General features: G+C 38.6%; 1 protein-coding gene across 8 annotated transcripts in view; it reads right to left on the bottom strand.

Moving 5' to 3' along the window:
* Positions 1–1379: 1379 nt before the first annotated feature.
* LOC117137794 (sialin) overlaps positions 1380–17647 on the bottom strand; it is a 35287-nt gene continuing 19019 nt past the window's right edge. For 4 of the 8 annotated variants that reach the window (XM_033299458.1, XM_033299460.1, XM_033299462.1 and 1 more), the window contains 3 exons: positions 12894–13051; positions 11766–12836; positions 1380–1671 (listed from right to left, as the gene is read on the bottom strand). In XM_033299458.1, coding sequence (XP_033155349.1) covers positions 1474–1671; positions 11766–12836; positions 12894–13051 — 1427 coding nt within the window. In that variant the 3' untranslated portion in view covers positions 1380–1473. Of the gene's footprint in view, positions 1672–11364; positions 11708–11747; positions 12837–12893; positions 13052–17647 lie in introns of those variants that run through there. The other 4 variants (XM_033299466.1, XM_033299464.1, XM_033299463.1 and 1 more) reach the window with 4 other exon arrangements.

Raw genomic sequence — 17647 nt, 5'->3', positions numbered from 1 at the left:
ACATCTGTCGGGTCTCGCAACCGACTAAATTTGTTAATTGGTAAACATGCCAACCTTGGAGACACAGTTCAACTTTGTAACGAACTGTTTTTTTTGGTTCTGCTCGCTATGAGTTGCAGCGGCTAGCTCAAAGAGTTTGTGTGTTCGTCCCACCAAATTTATTGATTGCTTTGATTTATTGATTTATTGATTGATTGCCCGACCAAGGAGAAGACAGAGTTTCAGATTAAAGTAGCTTTATTGGAGTATTTGTGGCTTCCTCCGGTGATCGCCGTCTGCTGCGCGGTGTTGCTTCTGCGACTTTTTGCTTTCTTTGTATTGCGTGTCTCAACGAGCTTAGGATGTTATGGGGGGCAGGCTGAATCGTCCACGGGTTAAGGCAAAGCTCGGCCTGGGACCGCCTTTTCCGACCACTGACTCCACTGACCTTTCAACCACGCCAGGTCCTTGTTTCTGGCTGGGACTTACGTGGTTCAGTTAACATATGAAACAGTCAGCGTGGACAAAAAAAAAAACACGAGCTACTCGTTGTCTCACTCGGTGGTAATGCCGGCTCTACTAACAACGGTCACAGACATCGCTCCAATACGGGAACGACTGTAATCTGGAAAACCTGGGAAGTTATCGGGAGAAGAATGGCGGAGCTTTTGACTGCAATGGCGATCGCACTGTTCCTTTAATTCTTGTGAAGGAAACTGATGTCGACAAAAGGTATCCCGATAGAACTCTGGTCCTAGAGGCGCAGGGGACGAGCACGGCCCTCAACGCTTAATAATCTGCGGGACGGGAGGAGTTATAACCCTGCACTTAAGTTCTCTGGTGGACCCCTCCCCTCAACCATGACTAGTCCCCAAACACTGACACCAGACGCCCCACACCCCGCTTCCCGTCACGGTCGATCGCATTTTAAGTAATCTGCTGTGTCAAACATCCCGGAACTATGTTGCCAACGTCTGCAGAATCACCGGACGTTGCGCATGCGACGAATTGCTTATTCGGCGGTCACGCTCGGCACTAAGCGGCCGAAGACCCGGCTCTGGAGTTTACAACGCAATACTAGATCTTGAATTGGTAATTTCCTTGGAGAACCCAGTTATGAATCGATTAAGAACTCCGTTGGATCTCGGAAGGCAAATCTTGCTTATTGCCATTAAGTAATGTTTTGGCCGAAGGGCTTTGACGAAAAACAGATACTTCAATTGCATCTCCTCTTCAAGTGCAGATGAATGGTAAGCAAAAACAATTGACAAGTCGGGAGGTCGACGTTTCTGGTTTTTGATCGCCATCTATACAATAATTACAAAAAGTAACCACTTTTATGTGGGCACTTTCTTTAACTTTCAATGCTGTCTATGTTAGATTATTAAGAAATAATAAAGTAAAATAGGTGTGATATTTTATTATCATAACAGCGAACATATAACAGTATATAAAATTTGGTATTAACAGTTAATTATCTTAACTGCGATTTCTTTAAATTGGTCCAGCAGTATTATCGAGATCATCCTTTGCTGTCGATAAAACCTTCCCTTCATCTGAATCATCATTAACTGGTAGTCCTTTATTCCATGTCTGTATTTCTGCGGTCCCGAAAATTTGATAAATTAAATACGTCAGAATAGAAATAATTGCAGAGACTTCAAATACTCTTCGCCATTGATCAATGGAGTCCTAAAAATACATAATAAGAATTTTATAAATTAAAAATGAAATCTTTCCAATAAGTATCATTTTTATTATTTTCATATAAATTCATTCATTCATGGTAATATTAACTGCATTTGTTATTTACCAAAGTTCCGACCATATAAAGTATATATATGTATTCTTGATCAGGATCAATAGCCGAGTCGACCTAGCCATGTCTGTATGTCCGTATAAATGACTCGATCTCAGGAACTATAAAAGCTAGAAGGATGAGATCAAGCGTACAGACTCTAGGGGCATAGATGGAGCGCAAGTTGACCCAATTTGCCATGCCCACCCTAACGCCCACAATCCGCCCAAAACTGCCATGCCCACACTTTTGAAAAATATTTTGATAGTTTTTCATATTTTAATTAGTTTCGTAAATTTCTTTCGATTTGCCAAAAAAATTTGTGCCACGCCCATTCTAACGGCATAAAAACTGCCACGCCCACGCTCTTGAAAATTTTTTGGATATTTTTACATAATTTTATTACAACAGTAAATTTCTACCGATTTGCCAAAAAACTTATTGCCACGGCCAATCTAACGTCGTAAAACCGCACTAAATATGCCACGCCTAAGCATTTGAAAAATTGTTGGATATATTTAGATATTTTTATTAGTCTTGTAAGTTTCTATCGATTTGCCAAAAAACTGTTTTGCACGGATTGGGCGTGCCCTAAAACCGACCAAAACAGCCACGCAGACACCTTTGTTCAATTTTTAAATTTTGTTCTAAGTTTATTCACCAGTATCTATCGATATCCCAGAACAATTATGTAATTTCGAGTTCGCATTTGCACTAGCTGAGGAACGGGTATCTGATAGTCGGAGACTATCTGGTAGTCGACTACAGCAATCTCTCTTGTTTAAAACAGAATTTTTAATCAAATGCATCTTGAACAATTCGATTCACCAAGTCTGGTTATCCGATTTTCCTTATAAACTATATCGGTAATATTTAATTATTTAAATCCTTATGATAATGACTTTCTTCTTTATTTTCTTATTTCATTGACCAATCATAAGTCATTTGAAGAGTTTCTCCAGATACCAGCAACATTGACTTTGACAGTTTTTTTGAGGAGAACACAAAAATAAGTCTGACAGATACTCATGCCAGAAGTGTTAGTGGATTCACAGGAAGCAAGCTTACAAACAAAGCCTTGGGAAACGTTATCAATTTAGTTTCTTGTCAATTTGGTATTTGGTATTTGGCTGCGAAAAATTTAACCGACAACTAGGCTTAGCGATCAAGAAACGAAAAGTGAGTACGTGAAAACGACCGACGCTGCCGGTTGCGGCCTTATATTATAATGATATAGAAACAAAATTGTTAAGTATTAGTATCTAGGGAATTCGACTTTGCTGTTAAGAAATCATAAGGAGTGGCTCCTGTCGACTCTGTCGAAAGACAGAAACAGACTTCCTGACCGTTCTACAAATGATGCTGGATGCTGTCCTTAACTCAGACATTTGAGGTACGTCATCCTGGCCAACGCATTGGGGGGAGATTCTCGCCCTTGACCAGTATCAAATCATCAATGCGAAATGTCGACTTGTTGATCGCCATTTTGAGCGCTGTTGAAGCAGGGTTACATATTCCTCACGCCAACGAGCCCAAAACATCTGCTGAAAGTGTGTTACTTTCCCCCATCCATCTAAAAGATTGTAGTTTAGTCAAGTCATGCGCTACAAGCGTCTCAGCATATCCGCGATGATGAAAGTGTGCGCGAGACAAAACATCAAGGTAGCCTGAGTTTTCTGAAATCTAAACCAAAGGCCGAGAATTAACGATTGCAGAAATTTGATAGACGAGGGTACGCAGCTCCTCAAAACTGAGATGTTCCAACGGAGCGATACAGATGATGCTTGGCCGTCTTAACTGTTGCTTCCCACAATCCCCCAAAATGTGGTGGTCGGGAGGAGGGAATGGAGCGCCATCGATATTATCAGCCAGACAAAATATTAATAACAGACAAATTTAAGTCGCTCAATGCTAATGGTGTTAATTTCTTCAATTCTTTTTTTCAGTAGCCCAGAACTGCAAACGTACATTTGCCAGCAGTGCTCGTGGACCTGCGTGCAGCTGTAGGTTATGAAAGCTCCGAATAATAGGATGGTGTTTGGGCAAAATCATTGGGCTTCTAGCATAGTTTGAGAGTGCCGAATTTTCCAAACGGCTGCCAACGCGTTAAGTGTCATTCTCATCCAGAAAGGGTTGTAGCGACGCAATAGAGCTTAAGTTTTTGACAAGTCCCTCAGACTGCAACTCCCTTAATTTCGTGCCACATATGCGTACGCTGGACGGGCCATATGAGACTTTTAGTTCCGTGCAAAGCCCATGATGGCAATTACGGTAAATAAATTTGGAGACTTATCCAAATATTCGTTGAATGGTATGGAATGAATTGCAATTGATATTAATATCCAGATATGGGCATTTACTTAATAGCAAGCTTGATTAATGGTCGTTTAATAACAAAAGAGGCCGGCCAGTATTTTGAACTTTGTGTAAGAAAGAGCGAACCATACCATCCATATTTCACTATAATTTATGGATGCATATTAACGATCGTACCACTTGCAAAAGTAAGCAAATAATTTGGCGGGAATGGCATTTTCTCAATCAGCTGATTAACACTTCACCTTTAAAAGCTCATAAAACGACTTAGTGAAGCTTTCGGTAAATTTTGTTTTTGATTTTTATTTATATGATATATTTTATTTTAGAAAATAATTGCTAAAGGACGTTATATTGACATAAAAATTTCGAATTCTGGACCACAGCGGTCTGGAAAGAAAATCAGCAGGGTTAAAATCGGTCTGTACATAATGCCATTCAATGCCGCTTTTTAGCTACTGAATAGAGGCCACTTGGTTGGGCACGAAACATTAAAATTAGAAAGTCATCCCTGATCCAAGACAAGGCGAAGACACTACCGAACCATCCATCATAAATATTTCCCATCGAATCTGCAATACGGAATTCATAAAGTCCCCGAAAGCTCAGCTTTGGTAACAAACGTTTTTAAGCTAGCTATTCTAGACTTGGAGCACAGGGGATGACTAGTTTCCTCCTCGGACATGGAAACGATGTACACGCAAGTTTCGTACGCTTCAATGCTGGCATCACAGAATCCATGAACTTCTACGATACTCTTAGGGTCTAGTACTAAACGGCTTGCATTCAGAAAATTACTGCTGATATCCATCCCGGTCGTTTGCAACTCTAAATGAAGACTTTCGTCCCAGAGCAGTTTAGCCTTCCACAATAGCTCTTGCATTTAGCAGCTGCAGGTCCGATGAGAACAAAAGGAATGTAAATATAAGCCAGAATAAGTAACTATAAGATAGAACGCTTATTAGGTATTTTAGTTTGAGGCAGACACAAGAAAATAATAAATTATCCGTAAAAGTATCCCATCAAGACCAAGGCTCTTGGTTATGTCACTCCCGTCATCAAAATGCAAAAACTGCTCCGCTAACAATCCCCTAAATATCCTCTAACAAAGCAGCCGATCCGATGGGATATGCCCTGACAAGAAGGAAGCTGGCTTGGTTCCATAAGTGACTGTATCCAACTTGAACACACTTAACTCCTCCTTAGGAAAATCTCTCCACAAGATACATTGGTACTACTTGTTACCATCTAAGATCTTAAGGTATATCTACCCATGGCATGCTGAAGGCTCTATAGTTTCTGACAACGGTTTTCCAAAAATCATTAGAATTCCTTTGCAGAGGGTGTTTTATCCATGGACGTGGGTCGTCCCCATCAAGTTTGTTTACCAACATCCAATCTTGGCAGCAGCATGGAGGCAATCTGCAAATTCCTGAGCCGTTGCTAAGGATTTCAATGCGTGCATTTGTGAGTTGACCTTGACCGAAAACTGCCGAAGTTTATGCGCCGAAGACGCACCTACTTTCTTGATGCTAAGTATTTTCTTGGTGTGAGACTGGAACACAAGACGTTAATTAGGATACCGTTTATTGAGTAGATCTATAGGCATTGGATAGTTGGTCGACGATATATTTAACGACTTAATGGCATCCATGGCTGGTCCTTAGGGACAAGTTTTCAAGTACTGCAGCTTTTCAATGTTGGAGAACTCGGGGTTACGGAATCTCCTGCTTAACAATTGTCGGTCTGCAAACCTTTATTCTGTAGGCGATAGGCACTAACTTGTTGCTTAATTTTCCCATTAAAACTCTTACTAGTTTGGGAATAGAATAGCGGCGACAGCATTAAAGGTTATTGGATGCAAAAAAGTTTGCCGACAACTATGCTTAACGAGTGGGACTTAAAAACGATCCCTCTTCCGGCTGATATGCATTGTATAGGACAAACCGAGAGAGAGCTGTACGGGTGCCAAATCTGGGGCTTGTGGCTTGTGACAACCAAATCAATAGGATCCAGGCTACGCAGAATAGGGCTTCGAGATGGATATTCAAAAAGCGCACTGTACCATGCTGCAGTATAGTTTACGGTAGATATAAGAATTATATGGTCATCTCGGTCCTACTTATAAGCTGGTATTAATCATGTATATCTAGCTCAAACATACGCACGAAACATAAGAAAATGAGAACGCGCAAGTCACGGCATTCGGTGGCTAGCATTTGTAGTTGATTAATTGTAATTAGAAAGTGAGTGAAATTGACTGAAAAAGTAGGTGCCTCAAGAAATCAATTTTGAAATAAACAGGTAGCATATTCTCATTTATTTTATAAATATTGATTTTTAAAAAATATTTTCTTTTATTGAAAAATTAATGTTATAAATTACAAAAGTTGCAGATTTAATTTATAAGTTGAAATAATAATGAACTTAATTTAAATGCTGTAAAAATACTGCTCAGTCTCCTGTTGAATTATGTCGAAAGTAACATAAATAACAAATATAAAACGGTAGTTAATTAATTAAAAACTGTGCGAATAGCTTTGGTTATCTAAGCTCCTCCTTCTCGTTTCATCTCTTGTTCACTCGCACCTACACCTTTGCCTTAGCGTTCTACTGTTCGCTCTGCAATTAAGTCGCTCATTATTCTTTCGCTTTCGTATCTTTTACATATCGCATGGATGCAAAATCTCGCTCGCTAAAACCCAATCTTATAACCCGACTTATAAATCTCGTCTTTTCATTGCTAATAATAATGTAATGTATTATAGTCAAGGAATTAATTTTTATACCCGTTACTCGTAAAGTAAAAGGGTATACCAGATTCGTTGAAAAGTATGTAACAGGCAGAAGCAAGCGTTTCCGCCTATATAATGTATATATATATTCTTTATCAGGATCAGTCGATCTAGCCATGACCGTCAGCCCGTCTGTCCGTATGAACGTCGACATCTCATTAACTATAAAAGCTAGAAGGTTAAGATTCAGCGTACAGATTTTAGAGACAAAGACGCAGGACAAGCTTGTTGACCCATGTTGCCACGCCCACTCTAACGCCCAAAAGCTGTACAAAGCTGTTACGCTCACACTTTGAAAAACGTGTTGATACCCAGCCTAAAACCGGCCAAAACTGCCACAACCACATTTTGAACAATTTTTCAATTTTTTTTATAATTTTATTAGTCTTGTAGATTTCTATTGGTTCGCTAAAAAAATGTTGCTACGCCCACTCTAAAGCCCTAAAACCGCCCAAAACTGCCACTCCCACACTTTTGAAAAATGTTTTGATATTTTTTCTTATTTTTATAAGTCTAGTAAATTTCTATCGATTTGGCGAAAAAAAATTTTTGCCACGCCCTTAATCCGCACAAAACTACCACGCGCACATTATTGAAAATGTTTTGGTTATTTTTTCATATTTATATTAGTCTTGTAATTTTCTATTGATTTGGATATCTGTTTGCCCGCCCACTCTAACTCCCTAAAATCGCCCACATTTTTGATGCCCATGCCCACTTTACTCTTCTACTAGCTGAGTAACGGGTATCTGATAGTCGGGGAACTCGACTATAGCATTCTCCGTTGTTTATTTTTTGTTTTTTCAATTTGGTATGGTAACGCCTTAAAACTGCCAAAATCTCCCCACACTTTTGAAAATGTATATTATTTATTTGTTTGTCTTGCCAATTGCTATCGGCACACCAAACACATTTTAGGACATGGTAGGAGATGCCTTACAAGGAGAGTCTGACTGTAAAAATGAGCAGATAATTAAATTCCATGATGCATTGAATATAGACAAAGCATTGCGGTTAGCCTGGGATCCGGCTTCAAATAAGGTTATATCTAATTTTTCTCAAATCCATCCAATCATCGACCCACTAAGCGAATTGCATTGTCAACAATAGCCTAATTACATGATCCACTTGGTCTAATAACCCCAATTGTCACAAAACCTAAAATCTAAATCTTGCCAGAGCCAGTTCCTTGGCCATGAGGGGAGTTGACCTTACTGTTATCGGTCGTACAGAACATAAAATCTCCATCATTCCTAATGCAGCCTCGGGCTTCCGTCGAGATTCTGCGATGCTAGCATATAAGCTTATGGAGCGTGCTTATGCTTGCGATTGACTAATGGGTTGACTGTACCAAGTCAAGAGTAGTCCAACTAAAGGCGTTCACAATTCCATGATAAGAACTTTCCGCAGCGCTTTTATTGGCTGAGCTAATCTTTAATGTCAAGGAATCCATCGATTTCGATTGCGCCTTTGTTGGTCAGACTCGTCTATTTTGTATTCGTGGATTCGGCAACCAATGAGGAAGTTCTAAGTATTCGTATCAAACAGAATCTATAAAATTCAGAAGATTACGAAAGTTATGACTTGGCATCATGTTCCGACGAACTTATACCCAGCAGACGTCGTGTCGCAAGGATATGCCCCGAGAGTATTGCTGGAGCATTCCCTTTGGGCTAACGGGCCTCCATTCCATTCGCTAAGCTCGTCGAATTGGCCATTCCTGTTGCGTGCAGTAAAGGATTTGCCATAACTTAAAATTCCTTAACTCTTTCGATAAATTGCAGCGCGTAAATGCATACATTCGTCCTTTTACTTAAAATTGCAGAGCCATTCTATCCCATTTAAAGGCCGTATTTCAATGGAGGAGATCAACTCGGGAACTGTACTTCTTCTGAGAAGCAATTAGCAGGTTCACTTGGAATAAGAGTGAATGGAATTTCTTAGCCAGGGCAAGCCGTTTCCATAGAAAAGAAGCTTAGGCCTATACTCGGTCCGATCGGTTACTTCGAGTCGGAGGAAGGCTTCAGAACGCAAGCTTGGACTACGATACTAGGCTTCCGATACATTTACTAAAGGATTGTTTATGATCATGCGAAAAATTTGCATGCTGAACTGCAGGCGTTGCTTTCCAAATTATGGCAAAGGTTCTGGTGGACTGGAGGCCGTCATCAATAAATGCGTCCGATGTATTAAAATGGAGCCTGTGTCGAGTGCAGCCTAATCCAGCATTTCACTCTACAGGCTATATCGCCGTCTTCGTTTGGTTTTCCACAAAAGCAGCCCATTTGGAAGTTGTTCAGGATCTTACAATTCTTCCTTCTTCGCAGCGCTGAGAAGATTCATCAGTCTTTGAGGCAGTCCGCGTACCATTAGGAGTGACAATGCTACACACTTTGTAGGTGAAAGGAGCGAGCTTGCCGAAGTACGACTGCTATTTTTGAGCGAACCGCACACGGCATCGATAGCTTCCGCGTGCCCAGCACTTCGGTAGCAAAGAATAAAGCGGGGAAAAATACAAATATTTTTATAATGGTATAGGCGTGGCAGTTTTGAGCGGTTTGTTGGCGTTAGAGAGGGCGTGGCAAAAATTTTTTGGTAAGTCGATAGAAAACTAATAAATATATGAAAAACTATCAAAACATTTTACAAACGTGTGGGCGAAGCAGTTTTTGGCGGTTCGGTTGACAATTTACAATAATATGAAAATATATCAAAACATTTTGCAAAAGTGTGGGCGTGAAAATTTTGGTAGGATTGTGTGCGTTAAAGAAGGCGTGGCAAAAAGTTTTTTGGCAAGTCTATAAAAATTTACAAGACTAATAAAATTATGAAAAAATATCGATATTTGGGCGGTGGCAACAAACTTGCGCTGCGCCTATGTCTCTAGAATCTGTATGCAGATTCTCAAGCTTCTATCTTTTATAGTTCCTGAGATGTCGACGTTCATACGGACAGTCGGACATAGCTAGATCGACTCGGCTATTGATCCTTATCAAGAATATATATATATTTTATATGGTCATAACGTTCCAAATAAAGAATGGCTGCCCTACGAATATCATTATGGAACGTCAAAGACGTTTCACGACAAAAACTATGATTAACTTAACTCATATTGTTGTTATGCCTTTGCAAAATACAACTTCCAAATAAACGGGTTTTTGTTATATGGAACAAATCATTTAAACGGAAAAGCTCACGGCGGAACTGATATCCTGATTAGAATTCACTACCATAGCGAGCTTGCACACAATTACTCTCAGGCCACATTTATAAGCGTGCAACTAGAAAAGCGGTATAGTGTCCCTCTCGTTTTTATATATAAGAACAACAATTTCTAGACTTCTTTAACAACCTATGGGACTTCATTGCTGCAGGGGATTAGATCGACCTCGCAATAACCAACTTATAAGTGCCAAAATCCCTACCGGGTCTATCATGGGCCAGTGCTGCTAAATCTGAAGTCCTCTATGCATACTAACAATTTTTAAAAACAACTGGAGTGGCAAATTCATAGATCGCTAATCGCAGAGCAAAGATTAAGCAATGCTTCACATAAACTCTCTTATGCGCTGAAACAAAAAAATAAAAACGCCCATCGACGCTATATAGAGCAACTATCAGCAATTAGCAGTAAAAACTCACTATGGAAAGCTAATCCCGTTTAACCACACCAGCAGCAATTATTTCACCTATAGGAAATATCGCAGGTAGATAAGCTTAGAAATAAAACAATCGCTTGTACTTATGTATGCAGATGTTACATCATGCCTTCAGTATAAAGGAATATTTTGCCATTTGGGCTTACCATCCGAAATAGAACGCTTTCAAATGTGCTGTGATAACATGCTAAACTTAAATGGATCCCAGACTATGACCTTTAGTCGTGTCAACCCAATGCACGCGACTACACTCAAAGTGGAATCTTTTTTTACAGAATAACAAGTGTTGATGATCTGGTGTACTTCTGGACCTTAAGCTACAATTTTCAGACCATTATCGACTATTGTCAATAAGGGCCGTGGCGTGCTTGGTTCATAATAAGGTGGATTAATAAAATTATGAAAAAATATAAAAACATTTTTTAAAAATACGGGCGTAGCAGTTGTGGGTTGTTGTTTGTGTTTTTTAAGGCGTGGCAAAAAGTTTTGGCAAATCGATAGAAATTTACAAGACTAATAAAACTGTGAAAAAATATTAACACGTTTTTTAGAGTGGGCGTGGCAACATGGGTTATCTTGCGCTCCGTCTTTGTCTCTAGAATCTGCTGAATCTCAACCTTCCAGCTTTTATAGTTCCTGAGATCTCGACGTTCATACGGATAGACGGACATGGCTAGACCGACTCGGCTATTGATTCTGATAAGAATATGTATACCTTATATAGGAAGCGGAAACGCTTCCTTCTGCCTGTTACATACTGTTCATCGAAACTATTATACCCTTTTACTCTACGAGTAACAAGTAAAATAAATTTGTTTTTGCATGTCATTTACCAAAATACTAAAAATACTAAGTAAACTTATAATTAATTATGGCTATGGGATACTACCCATAAAGCAGATGGTTCTGGTTCGAAATAGAAGAAATCTTTAAAGTGTGGGCCTCTCAGTTTGTTACACGGTTTGTTGCTGTGTAAGAAAGTGGGCATGGTAATCTTTTAAAACAAGCTTGCGTTGCGTCGGTTTTGTGGTTGCCGAGAACTCGGTGCTTTTACGGACAGGCGAACAGTGATTGTGATAACTTTATAAGGTCGCAAACGCTCCTCTTCAAGTAAAAGGTGTAATAAATAGTATTACCCGTTGACTGCGTATCTACATCTTTAGAATACTTATTGTGTTTTGTATCTACAATATTAAATTAAATTCTATACTTTACCTCTTGGGTGACGATAAATCCAGCCGTAAGCGGAGATATAAAGGACGCAGACATATGAATTGTTTGGCAAAATGCTAAAACAGCTGCGGAATGACCATAATTTGGCGCTAAGTCAATTATATTGGCCATAGCTCCAGCATAAGATGCAGTTATAAATATCACAGCTATAAACCACACCGTTAACAAAATGTACACATTGTCTATATAACCAATACAGTATATTAACACCCCAGGAATAATTTGTGATAGAGCAGTAAATAATTTTCTTACATTAGTAAGACTTAAAACCTTATACAATACAATTTTGTCGGCAATATAACAAAATAGTACTGATGATATATATGAACAAATAAATGGAACTCCAGATAGAAAACCATTTGTTTCAAAATTAAATTTTAAAACATTTCCCATAAATGTCGGACCATTAACAATAAAAATATAATGAACAAATATTCGTCCAAAAGTTGTTATAGCAATCGCCCAAGCAGGTATGGATTTAAATATTTGCAGCCAAGGCACTTTAACTTTAACACTACTGTTTACTTCTTTTCTGACGTTAAGTTCTATATAATTTAATTCATCTTTAGTAATACGAGGGTGCTCGCGTGGTGTATTAAAAGCAAGGAAATACCATAGTATACACCATCCAAGCCCTAAAGTACCAGTAGTATAAAATATATATGGCCAACCCCATTCTGATAAAATAAATCCACATAACGGATACGTTAATCCAATACCAATACTAAAACCCTGAAAGCTTGACATAAAACGTGAACGTTCCGTGAGAGGTATCCAATATCCAACTATTGCATACATGGCAGGCCACGTCAAACCAGAAGCAAAGCCCTGAATAGACCGCAACACAATAACAGCTATGTAATGTAATTGCGCTGCAGATGGCATCATAAAACTACATAGAGCTGTTGCTAACTGTGACCATCCAAATACGCACTTGGTTCCAAACAATTCTGTGGCAACCCCTCCAACCACCTGCGACAACACGTAGCACCAATAGAATGAACTTATTACAACAGATTTTACTATTGTTTTTTGGTCATCAGTCCCAGTACCCTAAAAATTAAAATAATTATTATTGGTAAGTATGCAAATATTATAAGTTTGTATTACCAATATTTGCTGCGATTTGTTAAGGGATTGGTTTTGTGTTGAATTATCGTTCGATATCATTGCCACCAATGCGAAATTCATATCATTGCGCATCATAAAAGAGACCAGAAAGCCAGACCACGAAAGGAAATAAAGCACCAAACGCGCTGGAATTTTGTCTGTAATTAAATGAATTAGGTATAAACAAAGTCTCATATATTTACTTCATAAATTATATACGTATTTACTTTATTTATCCGCCCTACAGAAATACTTATATCCGTCTATATCATTTTGAGCTCAGTCTTCTCATATTTGCCCTGCATACAATCGTATTCTAAAGCTCATTTGCTAAACAACTATCTTAACGCTATCTTTGAATAATTTCCGATTTTTTTGAACGCAGATAAAAATTACAATTTCATCCTTCTTCTGGGATATCGATAGATATTGGGGAGTAAAATATGAAAATTTAAAAATTGTTTAAAAGTGAGGACGTGACCGGATTGCGGCTTTAGGGCGTTAGAGTGAGCGTGGGAGCGTTTTTTTGCAAATCGATAGATATTTAAACGACTAATAATATTATGAAAAAATATTCAACAATATTTCAAAAATATGGGGGTGTCAGTTTTGGGCAGTTTTAGGGCGTTAGAGTGGGCGTGGCAAAAAGTTTTTTTTTTGCAAATCGATAGAAATTTACAAGACTAATAAAACTGTGAAAAAATATCAACTCATTTTTCAAAAGTGTGGACGTGGTTTTTTGCGGTTAGTGGGCGTTAGAGTGGGCGCGGCAACATGGGTCAACTTGCGCTGCGTCTTTGTCTCTACGATTTGTATGCTGAAACTCAACCTTCTAGCTTCTATAGTTCCTGAGATCTTAACGTTTACACGGACAGACTGACAGACGGAATATGTAGTCGGAAACGCTTCCTTCTTCCTGTTACATACTTTTCAACGAGTCTAGTATACCCTTTTTCTCTACAAGTAACTGGTATAAATACTTTTGATAATATAAAAGAATATATTTTAAGTGAACGTAGCAACTATTGCAATGCGTAAACGTCACTGAAATCTGCATGCTTAAATAGTTCTTTAATCTATAGAGGTGACACTGGTTGTGTAAATATTTAAAAATAAAAGTCTTCAAAATAACAGTTGTAAATTAAATTAAATAAATTAAACAGAAGTAGTGCATATGTTTTATAATCTATATTGCTTAGAACTTTGCACTGTTTGACTAGGGAGACGGCGATGCGCGTGGTTACATTGAGAACAAAAATGTGTCTAAATCGGTTAATGGTAAATGTATCATACGATGCCTAATATGTAAACAAGTTACCGTTCACTGGTAATGGACGGATATAATGCGATAAGAACTCATAGAAGGGGATAAGTTAGGCTCTTTAAGCACTACCAACCATTGTATCGACCTTTAAGTTGTCAGTTTCTAGATGCCATTTCAAGTAGCCAAGTACTCAGTATGCCTACCGTGGGAACCAGCACCATGATGCTGAGCGAAGATCGACCGCCAACACTCTCTCTCTCTCTCGCGCTCGCTCTTTCTTTCTATGACTGTAATCTGACTGTTATTTATAATTACTCTTTATTTTAGTTTTGACTCTGGCGAAGGAAACAAGCATACTGAAGTGAAAGGAAATAAATAAGTTGACAATCCGAATCGTGTGTTGTTTATTAAAATAACGGGTTGTTACATTGCACTGTGGTCTAGAATTCGATTTGTTTGGCATAAAGTCTAAAAATTGAGCTACAGACTTGAAACTTTGTACATTTTGTTGTTAAATCACAAATAGTTTGCACACAAAATTTGGAGTCTGTGCGACCACGCCCTCTCTTGCCTCCCATATTAACTACTGGTATGTCTCAGGAGTCATTGTTTCTTTTTTTTTTTTTTAATAAAAGTGTGTATATTGTTGTTTTAAAAATATTCGCCCTCTTCTTCTTCTAGTTCTACATTATAAATTTCCGAATATGAACTCTAATCAGAATCAGAATGTGAATCCAATATTTTGTCTGATGGATCAGGTTTAAAATTAGACTGTATTTCCAAAAGACTTATTGCTGCCTTCGGAAGTGGTTTTTTCCTATTTTTTCTCTCTCTGTCTTTTAAACAAATTGTTGATAATAGTGGGTAATAATTTTTTGCAACATCGATTCGCTTGGAAATTCTGGAGAACAAAGGCAACGTCTCTCTTGCATTCTTTTCTAGCAGAAACAGTTGTTGCATGAATCAAAAGAATTGAGTCGTGATCACTTTCACATGCCAGATTGGATGCCAGTTTCCTTGTTAATCTTGCAGTTGGTAAGATAAGTTTCGGCGTCCCATTGCTGGGGTGTCTTGGAGTTTTCAAAATCACTAACAAGAATTCTTATCTTAGACGCCATCCACTTGGTATGTTTGGAAATAAATCGGTCTAGTTGTCTGTTACACTCGGGCAGTTTTCTTTTAATAAATAATTCAAAATGTCCTATTTTTTGTCAACCTCTTCTGTCTTTTTCGATTCCAGATTATTGTTGTTGATTGCGGAATAAACGTAATCTGAAACATAACTTATTTGCCTATTGCCTATTTGCCTCCAAATGTCCAGGAGGTCGCTATGTCTGAACTCGAACTTACCTATATAAAATCCAATTTTAAGAAAACGACCATAAATGGGCAAAAGATTTAACTTTACCGTCAAAGACAATAGTTAAAGGTACAAACTGACGTTTTGAACTTTTGTCAGAAATTGTCAGAAAATTAGTTATACTCCACGAAACACAGGGGACACGTTAGAATTTTCTGTTAAAATACACATAAATTGGATGTCACACAACAAAAAAAACAGTACAACTACACATATATTACGTACATACGTTAAAAACATCATACCTTGGCATTTATTTTCCATATTTTACTATAATTTATGGATGCGTATTAACGATCGTACTTGCAAAAGTAAGCAAATAATTTCGCGGGAATTTTCTCAATCAGCTGATTAACACTTCACCTTTAAAAGCTCATAAAACGACTTAGTGAAGCTTTCGGTAAATTTTGTTTTTGATCTTTATTTATATGATATATTTTATTTTAGAAAATAATTGCTAAAGGACGATATATTGACATAAAAATTTCGGCTTTATGCCAAAAAAATCGAATTCTGGACCACAGTGGTCTGGAAAGAAAATCAGCAGGGTTAAAATCGGTCTGTACATAATGCCATTCCATGCCGCTTTTTAGCTACTGAATAGAGGCCACTTGGTTGGACACGAAACATTAAAATTAGAAAGTTCATCCCTGATCCAAGACAAGGCCACTACCGAACCATCCATCATAAATATTTCCCATCGAATCTGCAATACGGAATTCATAAAGTCCCCGAAAGCTCAGCTTTGGTAACAAACGTTTTTAAGCTAGCTATTCTAGACTTGGAGCACAGGGGATGACTAGTTGCCTCCTCGGACATGGAAACGATGTACACGCAAGTTTCGTACGCTTCAATGCTGGCATCACAGAATCCATGAACTTCTACGATACTCTTAGGGTCTAGTACTAAACGGCTTGCATTCAGAAAATTACTGCTGATATCCATCCCGGTCGTTTGCAACTCTAAATGAAGACTTTCGTCCCAGAGCAGTTTAGCCTTCCACAATAGCTGCAAGAAAATCTTGCATTTAGCAGCTGCAGGTCCGATGAGAACAAAAGGAATGTAAATATAAGCCAGAATAAGTAACTATAAGATAGAACGCTTATTAGGTATTTAAGTTTGAGGCAGACACAAGAAAATAATAAATTATCCGTAAAAGTATCCCATCAAGACCAAGGCTCTTGGTTATGTCACTCCCGTCATCAAAATGCAAAAACTGCTCCGCTAACAATCCCCTAAATATCCTCTAACAAAGCAGCCGATCCGATGGGATATGTAGAGCCCTCATCTCGAGCGATTGCCTGCCCTGACAAGAAGGAAGCTGGCTTGGTTCCATAAGTGACTGTATCCAACACTTAACTCCTCCTTAGGAGAATCTCTCCACAAGATACATTGGTACTACTTGTTACCATCTAAGATCTACCCATGGAGCCTTCAGCAGCTCTATAGTTTCTGACAACGGTTTTCCAAAAATCATTAGAATTCCTTTGCAGAGGGTGTTTTATCCATGGACTTGGGTCCTCCCCATCAAGTTTGTTTACCAACATCCAATCTTAGCAGCAGCATGGAGGCAATCTGCAAATTCCTGAGCCGTTGCTAAGGATTTCAATGCGTGCATTTGTGAGTTGACCTTGACCGAAAACTGCCGAAGTTTATGCGCCGAAGACGCACCTACTTTCTTGATGCTAAGTATTTTCTTGGCGTGAGACTGGAACACAAGACGTTAATTAGGATACCGTTTATTGAGTAGATCTATAGGCATTGGATAGTTGGTCGACGATATATTTAACGACTTAATGGCATCCATGGCTGGTCCTTAGGGACAAGTTTTCAAGTACTGCAGCTTTTCAATGTTGGAGAACTCGGGGTTACGGAATCTCCTGCTTAACAATTGTCGGTCTGCAAACCTTTATTCTGTAGGCGATAGGCACTAACTTGTTGCTTAATTTTCCCATTAAAACTCTTACTAGTTTGGGAATAGAATAGCGGCGACAGCATTAAAGGTTATTGGATGCAAAAAAGTTTGCCGACAACTATGCTTAACGAGTGGGACTTAAAAACGATCCCTCTTCCGGCTGATATGCATTGTATAGGACAAACCGAGAGAGAGCTGTACGGGTGCCAAATCTG

The sequence above is a fragment of the Drosophila mauritiana genome, chromosome 2R (assembly GCF_004382145.1).
Source record: "Drosophila mauritiana strain mau12 chromosome 2R, ASM438214v1, whole genome shotgun sequence".
Taxonomy (NCBI): domain Eukaryota; kingdom Metazoa; phylum Arthropoda; class Insecta; order Diptera; family Drosophilidae; genus Drosophila; species Drosophila mauritiana.
Note: the sequence above shows the minus strand (reverse complement) of the source record. Positions and strands in the feature narration are given on the sequence as shown.